General features: G+C 40.1%; 1 protein-coding gene across 18 annotated transcripts in view; it reads left to right on the top strand.

Annotated features, from left to right (window-relative positions):
- The window catches only part of LOC141766652 (suppressor of tumorigenicity 7 protein homolog), a 62,609-nt gene that overhangs the window by 34,555 nt on the left and 10,755 nt on the right, over positions 1-17,299 (top strand). For all 18 annotated transcript variants that reach the window (XM_074633647.1, XM_074633657.1, XM_074633655.1 and 15 more), the window contains 5 exons: positions 6,433-6,515; positions 11,740-11,899; positions 15,735-15,789; positions 16,982-17,097; positions 17,219-17,294. In XM_074633647.1, the coding sequence (XP_074489748.1) occupies positions 6,438-6,515; positions 11,740-11,899; positions 15,735-15,789; positions 16,982-17,097; positions 17,219-17,294 (485 nt within the window). In that variant the 5' untranslated portion in view covers positions 6,433-6,437. The remainder of the gene's footprint in view (positions 1-6,432; positions 6,516-11,739; positions 11,900-15,734; positions 15,790-16,981; positions 17,098-17,218; positions 17,295-17,299) is intronic.

Genomic DNA, 17,299 nt, shown 5'->3' with positions numbered 1-17,299 from the left:
TATTGGAGATAAATGTTACTTTAAGTAATCTCTACCTACCAAAGGCTGTTGTAGGGCAGAAAATGTGTCGACCTTTTCAGATATATAGTGGTAGTAACATTAAAAGCACAAGAGGTCTTCATGAATACATAATGAAATCGACTTCTCATTTGTTCTCTTTTGTAGTTAAAGGACATAGATCTATGTGTGTATGTGTGTGACTGTGCATTTATGAGAGTAATTGTATGTTTGAATGTGTGCGGCTTCACGTGTGTCTCAGTGTGTGTCTTTTATCATTCCGGTCAGGCCAGCATGTCTGCCAACCGTCCCCCTCTTCAGTAAAGGTCACATCTCCTGTTGTCTCCGGTGACATTTAGTCCTCAGTCTGTCTGTTAGGATTTTGTCCCTTCAATTCATCACGTTATCCTCCCAACATGCTCTCTGGCTGCTTCCTCAATATAAACTCACAGGAGTTGTATTATGTGCCATAAACAGGGTCACCAGTTTGAATATGGGCCAAGCAATGAAAATTTGTGAATGAGAAATAGTTTCCTCCCGTTAGAAAATAAAAAAATGGTGTCGGACCAGGTAGCAACCTCTGGTTCTGAAAAGTGAAGCCAATGTGGAAGTGTTTTAAACTTACATTCTTTCTAATAGCCAGCAGGGGGCGACTCCTCTGGTTGCAAAAAGAAGTCTAATCGTATAGAAGTCTATGAGAAAATGAGCCTACTTCTCACTTGATTTATTCCCTCAGTAAACATTGTAAACATGAGTTTATGGTCTCAATTGCTAGTTTCAAGTCTTCTTCAATACAGTATGATGTTCATTTAGTAAATTATGGTCCCATTTAGAATCAAATAGACCATAAAGCAGGGGATGCTTTAGGGCATGCCTACCTTGTGATTCACAGAAACCCTGTCTGATCATTTTTGTAACTTTTTGCGACCGACTATCCAAAATTCACACCCACTTCACACTGTGATTGGCCAGCTGTACAGATGTGAGAAAGTGAGCTGTGTTTTAATTCCTCTTTTTCTCTTTATTTCTGTCACTTTTGGTGTGAATAACAAAGTGCAACACTATGAATGCCTTCCAGGAGAGAAGACTGGAAAATGTGTGCCGTTATCCCCATATTTAAGTTATATCACATCTCCCCGTCTCTATGACAGCCAGCTCAGGTTATTCTTCTTCTTTGTTGTGCAGAACCAAATAGATGAAGGTTAAAAAGGAGTCGACTTGAGCCTGGCTAGCTGCAATCAGTGGGCTGATTTTGAAACACACAAAAAAAAACACATTTGCTGCGAAATGTCAAGAGGAACAATTCCCTCTCCTCCCCTGTAGTTAAAGTGTTCAAAGGTGCATACATTCGTGGTGGTATTGAGTCTGTTTTTCTTTTCAGCGGCTCAGTTGACGATTGCTTCATTCGCTGCACACAAAGAGGGAACAGGACCGTGTCTCTGTGACCTTGTTATTTATATACAAGGCAGAAGTACAGCAGAATCACTTAGTCTATGTAGTGTAAAGTGCATGACAAACCATCACAACACCATATACATCAGTTGTTATTCCTAGTATCCATTTACCTTTTTCCAGCTATCTACATACTGTAAAAACATTCTGCTTCACGGTCGTCTCTCTGATCCACGTCGCCATGAGACCTGAGCATCTTCTCATTCTGAGTCTAAAGTTAATTGTGTGACATTGAGGCTTGATTACATTTTAGTTTAATTTACTTTGAGACTCAGCTGATCTCCAAATGGGAAATTGGTGTTATAACTCCACCCGAGGATTATGTAATTACATTACACAAGGAGGATGAATGATTTCTGTCTGTGGGGCTGCTTGATTCCAGGACATCCAGTCAAGAGAGGATCTCTTTTCTAATCAAGCAGCCATGCTAACGGCGTCTTGCCCAAAGACAAATAAAATAGGGCTGCAACTTAACCATTGTTTTAATTGTAAATTCACTAAGTGATATTTTTATTTTTAATTGTTTAGTTTGTAAAATGTCTCCAGATCGGGGATATGCCCATCACATTTTTGCAGAGCTCAAGGTGATATTTTCAAATGGTTGGTTTTGTTCTTTGTCCATATGCTCAAATCCCTAAGGTTTTCAATTTAAGTAGTGTTATTATGATAAGGATGGCCTCTGAGGGAGGCAAAGGTCCTGAAAGATACATATACGCGTTTTCTTTCATGTACTTTCTGTGTTCTTTTATGAACATAATGCTAACATTGTGTATGTATTGTACTTTATCCTCATGTTAGACCTGTTGTACGTTTTATTTCACCAGTGGGTTATCAGATCAATCCTAAAGATTGCTGTTTGCGATGTCCTCTCTGACGGACGGCCTCTGAGCGTGGTAAAAGGTCCTTAAAGTTCAAATTTATGACTTTATAATCTCGCGAATTGACTAATCGTTTCATCACTAAAAGCAACTAGCCTATTTGATGCAGATTTTAAAGCTGTGATTGTTTTGGAAATTAAATCAGTGACTTTTGGATTATGTCCAGCCTGCTATATTATATTATGTGAATAGACCGTATGTCAATTATGGCTTTCGGCTTGATGAAGATGAGCGAGTCCTTTGCCAGTCAGACAGCAGCATCCTCTCATCAGGGCAGGCTGACGGCAGCTGTTAGCTGTTTGACCACAGGCCAATCTGAAAGACCCTTTTCTGCTCGGACGAGAGCCTCCACTTCACAGCAATGAATAGCTGTCCAGCTGCACTGCGTTCATGCATGTGTGTGCTGGGGTTCATCTGAGTAGGGTCTTTGTCCCACCATCCCTGTCCTTATATATGACTCCGAGGGACATCCCAGCACCCCCACTCAGATGCAAAAGGTCTATCAGTCTACCTTCATTTACTAGAGCTAGAATCTCTGAACTTTGAGCCAAATGTAGGAGGGGAAGGTAACCTGCAGCCACCAGCAGCAGAAATGATGGTGCGTTTTGGCAGGCCACCAAAAATCAATGGAATGTCCCACTTTATTATTTATAGCTACACTTTATACACTTTCTTTTTTCTTTTTGGTTACTATTCCTGTCAGTTGTGATAACTGTGCTAGAGAATGGCTACTCACAAAATGCAGGTCAACTATACAAGCCAATACACTGGCTTTAAACTGTTTAATCATATTATCTAAATAGCAAGCTGACAATAACAAGCTGAACTTTACTCCTCCAGGTTTGCTGCTCTGAGCTGTTAATCTCTCTAAACAGATCATTACTTATATTAGGGCCGGGACGATAAACCCATCTCCCAATTCGATACTTTCACAATACTTGGGTGCTGATTCGATATGTATTGCGATTTTTAAGTATTGCGATTCTACAAGAATTGTGATTCGACATTACAATTTATTGTGATTTTTGTTAACTTTTTTAACACTAGACCATGGGCAAAAGTTGAATCATACACTTCTAGGGACTTTTACTTTTGGAAAATATCTAAATTAATACAGTAAAAAAAAAAAAAAGGTCAGCATATATGTAGCCAGAGATGTCCTGAAGTCAAATATATCAGTTTTTGTCAGGAATTATTTATTACATTTCTGCCAGCAACCCAAAAATCAAAGAATAAAGACATTTCCCTCACAAATTAGTGGTATTTTCTTTTTAATTTATACGGGACATGTAATGTTTTATACTTTTAATGTACGGTTAATATAATCCAATTATTCATATTTCCATTTATGTATTATCCATATACAGTTCCCTTTTTTAACACCTTATTTTGAAAACCAGACGTAGTCAAACGTGTCTACTTCCTCTAACTTCTCCAAGTCCGTCTCTAGCTCTCATGTCAGCTCCATCGGGGCCGTTTGAATGCAGAGAACATAAATGTCAGTATATGGGTGCTCTACAGTTGTAGCGTCGGCCCATTTGACCACGGAGATGATGCTCTGCTTTTCCTGACAATGTGTGAAACCCAAAGTGTTTTCATACTTTACTGTATGTGTAGTGTTTACCACTTTGGATTTAACATGTGGTGGTGCACGTTTTATCCACGCCGACCGTCCGCCGTTGTATTTCTCGTTTCGGCTCGCTGCGGTTTGTTTTGGTTGACGGATACGGAGCGGATATGACGTCACGTTACTCAGACTACAACAATAAAAGCGGTAACTTCCTTCTACCCCTGCATAGACTCAAATGAAGCAAATATATTGATTCTGGTATTTAAAAAAAACGATTTCAAAATCATAAAAAAGAAATTGCGATACATAAGTGAATCAATTTTTTCCCATCCCTAACTTATATACTGCCCCCTTTAGTCACGTAGGCCTGCTTTTTTCCCCTTCAAGCTCAATTTGCTGCGGCTAATCAGTCTATCAAAGGAGGCACTTCCTTCTTATCTGCATCCATCTTAACATTAACCATTAATAAAGCATAAACGCAGAATCAAAATCATAAGACATAATTCCAGTCTGAACAATCACTCCAGTGTTGTATTTGAAACTAAAAACATTTCTCAGATAATGAATAGAAAGGTCACAGCTCCAAATATCATCTGCCGCTTTGTAATCAGTGATTTTTTTTTTTTTTTCTTTTCTTTCTCAAAGAGATGTTTGTGAAATTGAAAACAAATAAATTGAAAGCAGATGGCAGAGGAGGACTCCGTGACACTGTTTTGTTGCTTCATCCTTCAAGCATAATAATATCACAAGTATTAAAGCTAAAACAACTTAGTCACGCTCATTCCTTCCAACGCTGCAGGGCAGGAGACTAACTCGCGACATTAACTCTAGATACAGTCCACAGAAGCGCATGAAAATCTCCAAATAATCTGTTACATAAAGTATGAATACATTACCTTCAAACACTGCTGGTAGAATAGAAATACAATCGGCCGAAATGTATCATAATTATGGTGGAGGCTGGTGTGTTTCAAGAGAGGAGCATAGATCAGCACCGTACTGTAAAACTTGACTGATACGGATCATTGACTCTGAGTTGTAATTTTCCAGTTCACATAACTGGATATAACTGGTACTAGGAAATAAATTGTATAGAAACCTGACTCAAATGTCAAGGGATTGAAGGTTGGTGAGAGCTGGTATGGCATTTGGAATGTAATGTTTTTGTTTTGTTAAGTTAAACCTACAATACTTCATTGTTTTTTTGTAGTACATTCTGATTGTACTTACTGATCTGTCCCATTTTATAGTCACTGATTGTACTGATGAGACTTGCTTGTACTGATGAGAGTTTAGTTTATTAGGATCCCCATTAGCTGATGCCACGACAGATCTGGGTAAATACTGAAAGTAACTATTACTGTGTAAAATTTGTTTTAATGCCACTAATTTCTTTAACGCAACTTGCAATATTTAGGTTGTAGCAGGCTCAGTTTTAAAGCTAGAATGAAGATACTGGCATCATATGAGACTAGACAAACCTAAAGAATCCGTTGGTACCAACCATGTCATACTAGCTTGTCATAACATGTAACGTCATAACATGGCAAACTGCAGCCCAGCAGGCAACAACAGCTGTCAGTGTGTCAGTGTGCTGTCTTGACTATGACTTGCCTCAAACTGCATGCGATTATCATAAAGTGGGCATGTCTGTAAAGGGGAGACTCGTGGGTGGTTGTTACCAATGGATTCGTTAGGTTTTCTAGTTTCATATGACGCCAGTATATCCACTCTAGCTTTAAAACTGAGCCCGCTACAATCTAAAAATCACAAGTTTCGTTAATGCGTTAAAGAAATTAGTGTCAAAACAAGTTAATTTCAGACCCTGGTTGATATGAATGTAACTGATTGTGTTGAATGGACATATACATCATAGTATCATTGTAGTAGTAGTGGTGAATCTATAATTTCTCGCTCGCTGCAGCAGCCAGAGTTCAAGGCTGTTTTCAAAGCTAACGATGATAGCTAGACTCAGAAAATGAACTAGCTACACATTAAGTCAAATGCTGGTAAACTGACTTCTATTTCTACTCTTATCAGCCCCATTGCAGCCATTTAGACACCATCTAGAGGACGTTTTTCCACGCTAAAAGTCGCATTTCCATGGCAGCATTTTACAACTTGCTTGTGAATACTATGTTTTCGCTGCTAGTCAAGCTCAATTTCCTCCCTGGTTTTCTACCCACAGTGTGTCTGCTCTCTGTAGTAAGGCTTACCCCCGGTCCCCTGGTGTTGTGTAATGTCACGTCTGAGCAGCAGGGCTCTCTGGGAAATGCCAAATGCACTGCATGCGGATGCCGTGTTTTAGCATGAAACGTTTTATGTCTTGAAATCACAAATGTCCTCGAATCTTTTTGATGTTTTTCCATGCAGTCGTTACCCTTCTTCTGTGTAGACGTAACCTAGTTTCACATGGACAGCATTTGATTTTTACAAATATCTTTTCTGAAATATTCTCTTTCGGTGTAGACGAGAGATTTTCTGGTATCTAATAGTCAGCTCTAACCCATCTGTCTTCTTTTTGTGTCTCTACAGTAAGCATGTTTCTCAACACCCTGACACCCAAGTTTTACGTGGCTCTGACGGGCACTTCCTCCCTCATATCAGGACTCATATTGGTAAGTTTTCTTGGCTTTATCTGATTTTGTTAACAGTACTGATTTTAAATTTACAAATTGCCCCCAGTTTGGAGAAACAGACAGAAGAACCAGCACGGAAGCAAAGCAATGTACTGTGGTGGACGGGGGGGAGCAGTTAGTTCGGATTCACCAAAGTCACAATAACACAAACAAACTTGTTACGGCCTCTCAAACAAACAAAGGCTCTGGAGAGACCGAAGCATGTGAAAGAACGCCGTGAGACCAGTTATGTGACAGTCGATTTGTTGTCAGTCAGGAAAAAAATAACGGTCAAAATGCAACTAAGCAAACAAAGTGTTGGAGATCAAAAGAAGGGGAAGTCGCTGGGCCGCCCACGAAATGGGCTGTCGCACCCAATTCATCCCCCTAAACTCAAAAAGTAGGTAACTTAAACAAAAGGACGAAAAATTAAACTACCAGGGAACTCCCTTCCCAAAACAAAGTAACAAACTGAATGCTGGGAAAAACCATCTAAGATATGAAAAAAAAGGAAATGACGGACACTGAAGTCTCTGAGTGTCAGTGACTGTGCGCCTCAGCTCACTGTTCCTCCGCCCTTTTCATGCATCTTAATCATCGTCCCATTTCAGGTACGCTCCTCCTGAAAAAAAAAGAAAGTCAGAAGGGAGGGGTTGACCCCAGAGAAAGAGAAACAACAAAACACACCCACAAAAACAGTGTGCCCTGCGACATATGCAGGCCCACACGTAACAAACTAACCAAGTGGTAGACCAGCAACTCCTGTGTTCTGCGTGGTAAAAACTGTTTTTTTCAATGGAGTCTGGTGGCTCTGGCGAGAGCATAGTTGGATACAACGGCTTCAGTTCCCCATCGGAAGGGCTGTCTGATGGCAAGGGTAAAGCGGAGAAAATTTTCTGAACATAGTGTACACTTAAACTGATATAGACGTTTAGCTGCTGCCCCCATCCACAGCAGTACATTGCTTTGCCTCCATGCGGTAGCTCCTGTCTGTTTCTCCAAACTGAGGGTGTGCCGACCGTCATCTATTATTAGTGATACACTGACTATGGATAAGTACCTCATCAACCCCACTTCAAAAATACCTGAACTATCCCTTTAAGCCTGCTGCTGTTATACCCATCGCACATTGTTCTGGTGCATCAGCTTAATGTAAAAATCACACTTTAAGGTTGATGACAGTGCACTCTTACTTGACATTCTCATTCATAATGTTAAAAAGAGAAAATTAATTTTCAGACGTGGCTCCCTAGGTGACTTTATGAGCCCGGGATGTAATTTGTTAGGACTATAATCACAGGTTCAGAGGCCGCGAGGAGCTGAAGAGAGAGGAAGGACCAAATGAGTATAGATTTCCTAAGATGAGCTGCAAAAAAAGAAGAAAAAAAAAGTCAGCCTCTGGCACTGTCACTCTATATCCTCCTGGCGTATCACACCATGCAACACCCTTTCTATGCTTTTAGTGCTGAGAAGAACACATGTTGGAGTGTTTCTGTGTGGGATGGTGGATGGAGATATTAATAGAGCTCTCCATCTCTGTGCATTAAACACTCAGTTAATTTGATTGCAGCACCAACTGGTGACTAGTGGTTCCAAGTTGTTGGCCTGCATGCTGAGCTGCCACTTATCCCTCAGCTGCTCTAGAGGAGGCAAATGGTGAAAAAAATGTTTACGTCAGTATTCAAATCTAAATAGAATAAAGATGTGACAAATGTCTTCAAAGCAGGGAAGCGATATAATGAAACTGTTGGCCAGGCTTTTCCTACTTATGCAGGTATTTTATCTCCCTTTCAAGTTCCTCACAGAGACAGCCAACTGTGCAACAGTGGTCGGTCTGTATTTTGAAATAGCTCCTCTCTTAATTAACTCACTCTCTCTCTTCCCTGCGGGCTATTGGCCAATATGCGTAGGCTGCTTAGAAAAGGTGTTGAGCGCTCTGCACATGCTCTGTGAGACGATTAAGAAAATGTGGAAGCCAATTGGTTTCGTAGGAGCGATACTGGTCATTTCTCTGTAATTGGAATAGATGTTTATGTCCCAATTAGTTAGGTTTCCACTGAAAAGTTCTAGATGAGCCCCATCAAATATCACTTCCTCCCTCAAGCAGAGGCTGACAGTGTAACAGCTCTGCCAGATGGCAGTCAGTAAAACGCCGTAGCTCCCTTCAGTATTCTGGATGTTTTCACACATTCAGTCATTAAAACTGTTACCATGAATGGTTCTTAATATATTAGTACTTTTTCTTTTTTTTCCCTTTACTCTTTATTTATAATCACAGTCTTTTGCTGTTTGCCACTAAACAGCTCCACCAGAGCAGCTGGGTGTGCCTCGCTAAAAGGCAACTTGATGGTAATTGTTAAGAAAAGTATTCGTTGATATTTGTGTTTCAGCTGGCCTGGAATCAAACCAGCAACCTTCACATATTGTTGAAGTGGTTGTATTTGCAGTAAAAGGGGATAGGGCGGATGTTGTTTGAAAGTAGTGTGAGAGTGATGCTCAAACCCAGTATGGGGGCAAGACATAAAGGGAAATGGACTGCACTTTCAGTATACAGTGCTTTTAAAAGGATAATTCAGATTTTTTTGAAGTGGGGTTGTTTGAGGTACTTATCCATAGTCAGTGTATTACCTACAGTAGATGATGGTCGGCGCGCCCCCAGTTTGGAGAAACAGACTGAAGTAGCGCCACGGAGAAAAGCAATGTACTGCTGTGGACGGGGGCAGCAGCAAAACTTATTTAGTAGGGCTGTCAATTGATTAAAATATTTAAGTAAATTAATAGCACATTTTTTATCTGTTCAGAATGTACCATAAAGTGAGATTTGTCATATTTGTATCAACATGGGAGTGGACAAATATGCTGCTTTATGCAAATGTATATATATATTTATTATTGTAAATCAGTTAACAACACAAAACAATGACAAATATTGTCCAGAAACCCTCACAGGTACTGCATTTAGCATAAGAAATATACTCAAATCATAACATGGCAAACTGCAGCCCCAACAGGCAACAACAGCTGTCAGTGTGTCAGTGTGCTGACTGGACTATGACTTGCCCCAAACTGCATGTGATTATCATAAAGTGGGCATGTCTGTAAAGGGGAGACTCGTGGGTACCCATAGCACCCATTTTCATTCACATATCTTGAGGTCAGAGGTCAAGGGACCCCTTTGAAAATGGCCAAATAAAGTCTACATAATGGCCATGCCAGTCTTTCCTCACCAAAATTTAGCACAAGTTTGGAGCGTTAATATGACATGGTTGGTACCAATGGATTCCTTAGGTATTCTGGTTTCATATGATACCAGTATCTTCACTCTAGCTTTAAAAGTGAACCCAATACAACCTTAAAAAAACACAGGTTGCATTAATTCGTTAAAGAAATTAGTGGCATTATAATCGCGTTAACTTTGACAGCCTTAGTATTTAGACACCTAAAAAAGGCCAACCTAAAGAAAATCAGTTTAAGTGTACGCTCTATTTAGACTATTTTTCCTGCTTCACCTCGCTGTCAGACTGCCCTTTCCGACATGTTCCCTTCAAAGCCACCAGACTCATTTTGAGAAAAACAGTAATTTTACCTCGCAGAACATGGAAATTACTCATCTACCGCTGCCTTGATCGGTTGTCTGTTGGCATGGTAACACAGTGAAAATATTCTAAATGTAGCGTACAATTAAACTGATATTGTTTTTTTAGGTGTCTATAATACATTTTGCTGCTGTCCCCGTCCACAGCAGTACATTGCTTTTCGTCTGTCATCTACTGTAGGTAATAAACTGACTATAGATAAGTAGCTCATACAACCCCACTTCAAAAAATCCCAACTATCCCTTTAATATGTGAGCACAACAAGGCGTTTTGCTTCTCATTCATCCAAAACGCACACATGCTGTTTACAGTGTCGTCTTGCTCAGGGACATTTTAACATGCAGATTAATGGACGACCCACTCGGCCATCTGAGTGGTTCTCAGCCATGTTTCCATCATGACCCAACAATCTGCAGACTTTCAGTCCAACCAAACAGCAGGCTTCACTGATTATTTCCTCTCCGCTCCTCTCTGGCTGAAGGTGGTAATTGATAAAACTCTGTAGAAGTACACTCTTGGGCCTTTTGTAGCACAAGGCTGAGACCCACTGATGCAGACAGTGTTAATTACAGGAGTAGTTTAGTCCACATTCTGATTAAAATCATAAAGATGGTGTTAGAAAGCAGATGGGGAATAGCCTCTAGCTGAGCACGGCTGAAGTTATTCAGCCGACAAGGTATTTTCTCAACTGTCTACTAGCCAGTACTTCTCTTTATATGTACCTCCTGTTTTATCTGGAACATCTGATTGACTTGATCTTTTAGATTTACTAGGGCTGGCACAGTTAACGTGATAGTAACGTGTTAACGCAACAAATTTTTTCGTATTAAAGCAACTTGCGATTTTTAGGTTGTAGTGGGCTCAGTTTTAAAGCTAGAGTGAAGATACTGGCATCATATGAAACTAGAAAACCTAAGGAATTGTGTCACACTAGCTTGTCGTGTAGGAGGGTAAATAATGCACCACACATAGGCTACATTCTGCAGAGGAAAAACTTCAAAGGGGACCTCTGACCTCAAGATATGTGAATGAAAATGGGTATGGCAAGTCAGCATGCTGACAGCTGTTGTTGTCTGTTGGGCTTCAGTTTGCAATGTTATGATTTGAGCATATATTTTATGCTAAATGCAGTACCTGTGAGGGTTTCTGGACAATATTTGTCATTGTTTTGTGTTGTTAATTGATTCCCAACAATAAATGTATACATTCATTTGCATAAAGCAGCATATCTGCCCACTCCCATGTTGATAAGAGTATTAAATACTTGACAAATCTCCCTTTACGGTACATTTTGAACAGATAAAAAAATGTGCGATTAATTTGCGATTAATCGCGAATAACTCTGGACAATCATGCGATTAATCGCGATTAAATATTTGATTGACAGCCCTAAGATTTACTACTTCTATGTTTAGTGGACTTGAATTACTTTAGTGAAGAATGAGAGTAGATGCTTGTGTTTTTCATCTATAATACTCAAACAACCAACAATGTAGTCTTCATTGAATGAAAATCAAATGAACAGTTAAATTAAAGATTCTCTCTCTCTCTCTCTCTCTCTCTCTCTCTCTCTCTCTCTCTCTCTCTCTCTCTCTCTCTCTCCCCCTCTCTCTCCCCCTCTCTCTCAGATATTTGAGTGGTGGTATTTCAGGAAATATGGGACCTCCTTCATAGAGCAGGTGTCTGTGAGCCACCTGCGCCCCCTGCTGGGCGGAGTGGACAGCAGCTCCCCCAGCAACTCCAACACCAGTAATGGAGAGGCCGACTCCAATCGACAAAGTGTGTCCGGTAAGAGCTGATAGATTGGATATCCACTACAAGACATATAAGATACGATAAGAGCACGTCACAGTGTTGTGTGCAGCATCAGCACAAAAAGAAAGACAGGATCTTTTAAGTTTAACTGCAGTATTTCTGGCAGTGCATTAGAGATACAGCTCTGTTTTATCGTTTGACATCACAGTGAACATTTCCCATCACTCACACCAGGGTACCTTCTAAAAACATGTTAATATGCACCTACGTTTTCCTCACATTCTGCCAGCAAGTGATCACAGAGTATGCCCCCTATGAAACCAAGAAAATGTGGAGAGAGTTTTGTACTATGAAAACTGTTTTGTTGCTTGACACAAACACAAGAACAACATGAACAGAAAAATGGATGCCTGAAATGTTTGGTGGTCATCGTCATCATATATTTATCTAACTGCTCCACAGGGCTGGCTCGGAGTCACTGCTCACTCTAGCTTCTCCTCTCCAGTTGCAGTAATACAGAGCCCTTCAGTTTGGTTCTGCTGTGTTAACTTCCAAAAGGAGAACTAAGCAGCCAAAATAGTGTAAAATGTCAGTGCAACAAACCCCACTGGCCTGCTGGAGGCAATGAAAGCATTGATTTTAATGTGTAGTTTTGGGAGAGGCTTGTTGTTGTTTTTTGCTGCTACATATATAGACATCTGGTAACATTGAATTATATATTATTATTATATTATATATATTATATATTTTCACATTTAAAAAGCTGGAATCAGAGACTTTTGACTCACACAAAACGATTAATCAGTTATCAAAAATAGTTGCTGATTGATTTAATAGTTGACAACTAATTGATTAATCGTTGCAGCCCTCCTATTTTCTGACATTTTATACAAACAACAAGACAAATCGATTAATCTAGAAAGTAGTCGGCATATTAATAATGAAATAATTGTTAGTTTCGGCCCTAGTTTGCCTCTAAAGTAAGAAAATGTGGAGGGAGTTTTTTTTTTCTTACTGATAACAACAAAAATGAGACAAACACAAGAACAACATGAACAGAAAAACCGATGCTTGAATTGTTATGGTGTTCATCATCATCATCATCTATTTATCTAACTGCTCCAAAGGGCTGGCCCGGATTCACTTTAGCTTCTCCTTTCTAGTTGCAGTAAAACAGAGCCCTTCAGTTCGGTTCTGCTGTGTTAACTTCAAAAAGGAAAACTAAGCAGCCAAAATGTTGTAAAATGTCAAAGCAATTTTCCAGCTGCAGTGCAACAAACCCCACTGGCCTGCTGGAGGCAATGAAAGCATTGATTTTAATGTGGAGTTTGGGAGAAGCTTTCACACTAGGTTTTTTTTTTTTTTTTACCTATTATTGTATTCTTAATAGAATTGCTATCAAAGTCATTTTGCTGCTGCAGATATAGACAGCTGTTAACACTGAAACACAATACCTGTCATCCTGCGACGCCTTTTTGGAGTTGATGCATCGACTTTTAATTAGAGACTGCCTGTCTGGGCTCATATTTGAGTTACTCCAGCCAGATATGTTTGAATGTGTTGCTTTCAACTGCGAGTCAGAAAATAGACCCGTATCTTAGTAATGGTTGCGCTAGAACTGCTCGATTATGGCAAAATTCATAGCCTAATCATGAATATCTTGGTCAATATTGAAATCGTGTTTATTTAACACTGTTACTCATTGACTTTATACAACAACATCATGCATTTAGAATGAAAACTTTGTGCATTTTAAAGTTAAATGCATCAATCTGGTGCACTTTGAGAACAAAACTAAGAGGCTAGATCTATGAAAAACTGTGTGCTCTTGTAAAGAATTTAATAATAAACACATCGGTTGTTTAGATAAGAATGGGGATCACAGCCAAAAAGACAGACGCGCCGAGAGCAGGATGCCCCGTGCCTCCCCGCAGGGAGAAAGGGCACAGCGGTCAAAAATTCCATGACAATTATGTGATTAATCATTTTAATATCAAACCTGATGTTTTTTTTCCACCCACTAAAACAAAAGGAACGTAAAGACAAGTAAGATCGAGTAAAGACACATGGCGTAGGAAAACAGGATAAACTTTCTGTTTCTGTCTACAGTCGAGGAGATCTTAGAAGAGTCACTCAGAGTGAGCTCTGCTTAGCGACGTCTCGGCTTCCGTTCTACATCAGTGACACTTTGATCGCGGTTAATCTGTTACATGTGAATATCATATTCATTCATTTCAAAAGAGGAAGTGTTGAATAATTCCTTTGGTTGATAAGTCATTTATCCTACACATGTACCCATAATGCAGCAGACATTAAGTGGCTCAGTCGACTTCTTTTTTTTTTTTCTTTTTTTTTTTTACAGCAATTTATGTAATAAAAAAGGAAGTTGCAATGAAAGTTCAGATGTTAATATCGTCCTCTGATCGGTATAATCTCTACAGGTTTCCTCCGAAGGCTTCCTGTTGTCGAACTGTTTATGGAGGCGCGACGCAGCCTGCTTTTGTTTACAGCCAAACAACTTTGAATTAAATAGGATTACGTGTGCCGTGTTAAATCAGCAAGCCGTGATTGAGAGAAGAAAGGCAGTCTAATTATTTTGACTGTACTAATCCTACATTTTCTGGCTAATAATCTGCTCTGTGTAAATCCCTCCATTGAAATCAGAGTCGCACGGTGTAGCATGTTATCCTCCTTTGTTACAGCACAAGTCTGAGTCGGACAGTTTAAGTGAAGTCACTTGATTGATTAGCTATAGGTCTGCACTTGAAATGAGAGAATGTAGCATGAATTCAATAGGTGTGGGGGGGGACTGAAACCATGAAATCTTTCTTCATTTTTACTGATGGGCTTTAGTATTTCTCTTGAGAGTGAGTTTAGTGGCTTTTCTACTCTTTATAGGGTAAAAGAATTGTGTCTCCTTGGTGTGTTTTACGCAGGACGGTGGTTAGATTTAAAGAAAGTGGTTGATAAGTTGATCATTTAAAGTCATTTATCAAGGCAAAATACCAAATATCAACTGCCTCCAGCGTCTCAAATGTGAGGATTTGCTGCATTTCTCTGTTTCGTATCATTGTAAATAAAATATTTATGAGAAACAAGCAATATGAAGATGTCACCGAGGGCTCTTCATGGGCATTTTTCACTATTTTATGAGATTTTATAGATGAAACAATGAATAAATAGCCCTAAAGCAGCCCTAATAGTCACTATAAATGGTGTCCATTAAGTTTGGGGACTTGCGAGAGATAAATCCTAAAAACGAAAGATCAGAATCGATGTAGCAGAGCATATTCTGACCTTTAGTTCTTCCAAGTCAAGCTCAAAAAACGCTGGATCCTACAATTCCCATTAAGCATCTGTATAACCTCAAATCCTTCCTTCCCAGTAAACATTCTGGGGCCTCATTATAGACAAATATCCGAGTAGAATTGCCGCAGTTTTCCCGTCTGTTAGGAAGTCCAAAAGTATATTTTGGTATCAACATTTTAAAACCCCATATTTTGACATCCCGTATGCTACATTCATCTGTTCACTGCTGGCCCGTGACGGTTCTCTGACAGCAGTGAGAGTTTGTGTAGAAGCCTGTTTGGTCACTGAGGACTTTTCAGGCCTTTTGCCTGTCAGCTGTGCCGCTCACAGAGGGTCGATTGCCAGTCAGGCAGCAGCAGGCCGGATGGCAGAAAGCGCAGCGGAGCCCTTTTGAAGTGTGCCGAGGAGGCTCAGTGTCGACTTTACCCTTGACACTCATCACCAGTGTTGTTCTCTCTCTCTCTCTCTCTCTCTCTCTCTCTCTCTCTCTCTCTCTCTCTCTCTCTCTCTCTCTCTCTCTCTCTCTCTCTCTCTCTCTCTCTCCGTCTCCCTCCTGCAGAATGTAAAGTATGGAGAAATCCGCTGAATTTATTTCGTGGAGCCGAATATAATCGGTGAGTGACGGCAGCTGAGTTACCTGCATGTGAAAACCCTCTGGAGCTCTGGCCTTTGCTGTCTTTCTTTTTTCCTCCCTCTCTCTGATCTGTTTGGCTTCTCTATTGCTTGTTCTCATATCATCAGTCTGTCTCGTGCTCCTGCCTTTGTTTTTGTTTTCCTAATCTGTCTTTGATATACTATTTCTTTTCCTTCGCCGTCATCAGTTTGCCGTTTTCGCCTCGGTTGCCTTAAATTTCTCTCACGCCTCTTTAATTTTTCTCTTCTGATCATCCTGTCTTTCATTCTGTATCAACTTCTCACTCCTCCTTTTTGTCATTGCAAATTAATCGCACGTTTTTTATCTCTTCAAAATGTACTTTAAAGGGAGATTTAGCAAGTATTTAATACTCTTATCAACATGGGAGTGGACAAATATGATGCTTTATGTAAATGAATGTATATATTTATTATTGTAAATCAATTAACAACACAACAATGACAAATATTGTCCAGAAACCCTCACAGGTATCTGTAGAGGGGAGACTCGTGGGTACCCATAGAACCCATTTTCATTCACATATCTTGAGGTCAGACGTCAAGGGAGCCCTTTTGAAAATGGACATGACAGTTTTTCCTCGCTTTAGCGTACTGTAACTTTGGAGCGTTATTTAACCTCCTTCCCGACAAGCTAGTATAACATGGATTCCTTAGGTTTTCTAGTTTCATATGATGCCTCTAGCTTTAATCTAGCTGTAATACTAACGCATTAAAGAAGTTAATGGCGTTAAAACGAATTTGTGTTAACGTGTTATTATGACACCAGCCCTTAGTCTTTGTGCTTCCTCTATTCTTCTTCTCTCCCATTTCTTTTTCTTTTCACCCGTTTTGATTTGTTCTCATCAGTTTGGGTTCTCTGTCACTCTCCCTTTTATTCTCTCTCTGACGTGTCTGCCTCCCGTTCCTCCTGTTGAGTCATCCTCCACTCTTCTATTTCTCACGTTGTAATTATCTTGTCATTTTTCTCCACCTATCACCCCGCATGCTGAGCTCCAGCTCTTAACTTTGGTCCATCTCAGTCTCAGTACAATACCCATTAAGTCAGCACAGTCTGAGTCATTTACAGTCAAACTAAACAAACATCTAACATTAGCTCAGGTCTTTTATTCTCTCTCTTGATAATCACGAACGTGTCTCTCTGCTTGTCTTCAGATATACGTGGGTAACGGGTCGAGAGCCGCTGACATACTACGATATGAATCTGTCGGCACAAGACCATCAGACCTTCTTTACTTGTGACTCCGACCACCTCCGGCCTGCTGATGCCAGTAAGCAAACACATGCATATACAGTACTTGTATCTTTTGTATGATTTGTGTGCACACACACACACACAGAGGTGATAATGTGACCGCTCTGACATCTTTAAATGTGTTTGTTTGGTGTCAGTTATGCAGAAGGCGTGGAGAGAGAGGAACCCACAGGCTCGCATCTCCGCAGCACATGAAGCTCTGGAGCTGGAAGAGTGAG

The sequence above is a fragment of the Sebastes fasciatus genome, chromosome 4, assembly GCF_043250625.1.
Source record: "Sebastes fasciatus isolate fSebFas1 chromosome 4, fSebFas1.pri, whole genome shotgun sequence".
Taxonomy (NCBI): Eukaryota; Metazoa; Chordata; class Actinopteri; order Perciformes; family Sebastidae; genus Sebastes; species Sebastes fasciatus.
The sequence above is the reverse complement of the archived record's forward strand: the minus strand, read 5'-3'. Positions and strand labels throughout refer to the sequence as shown.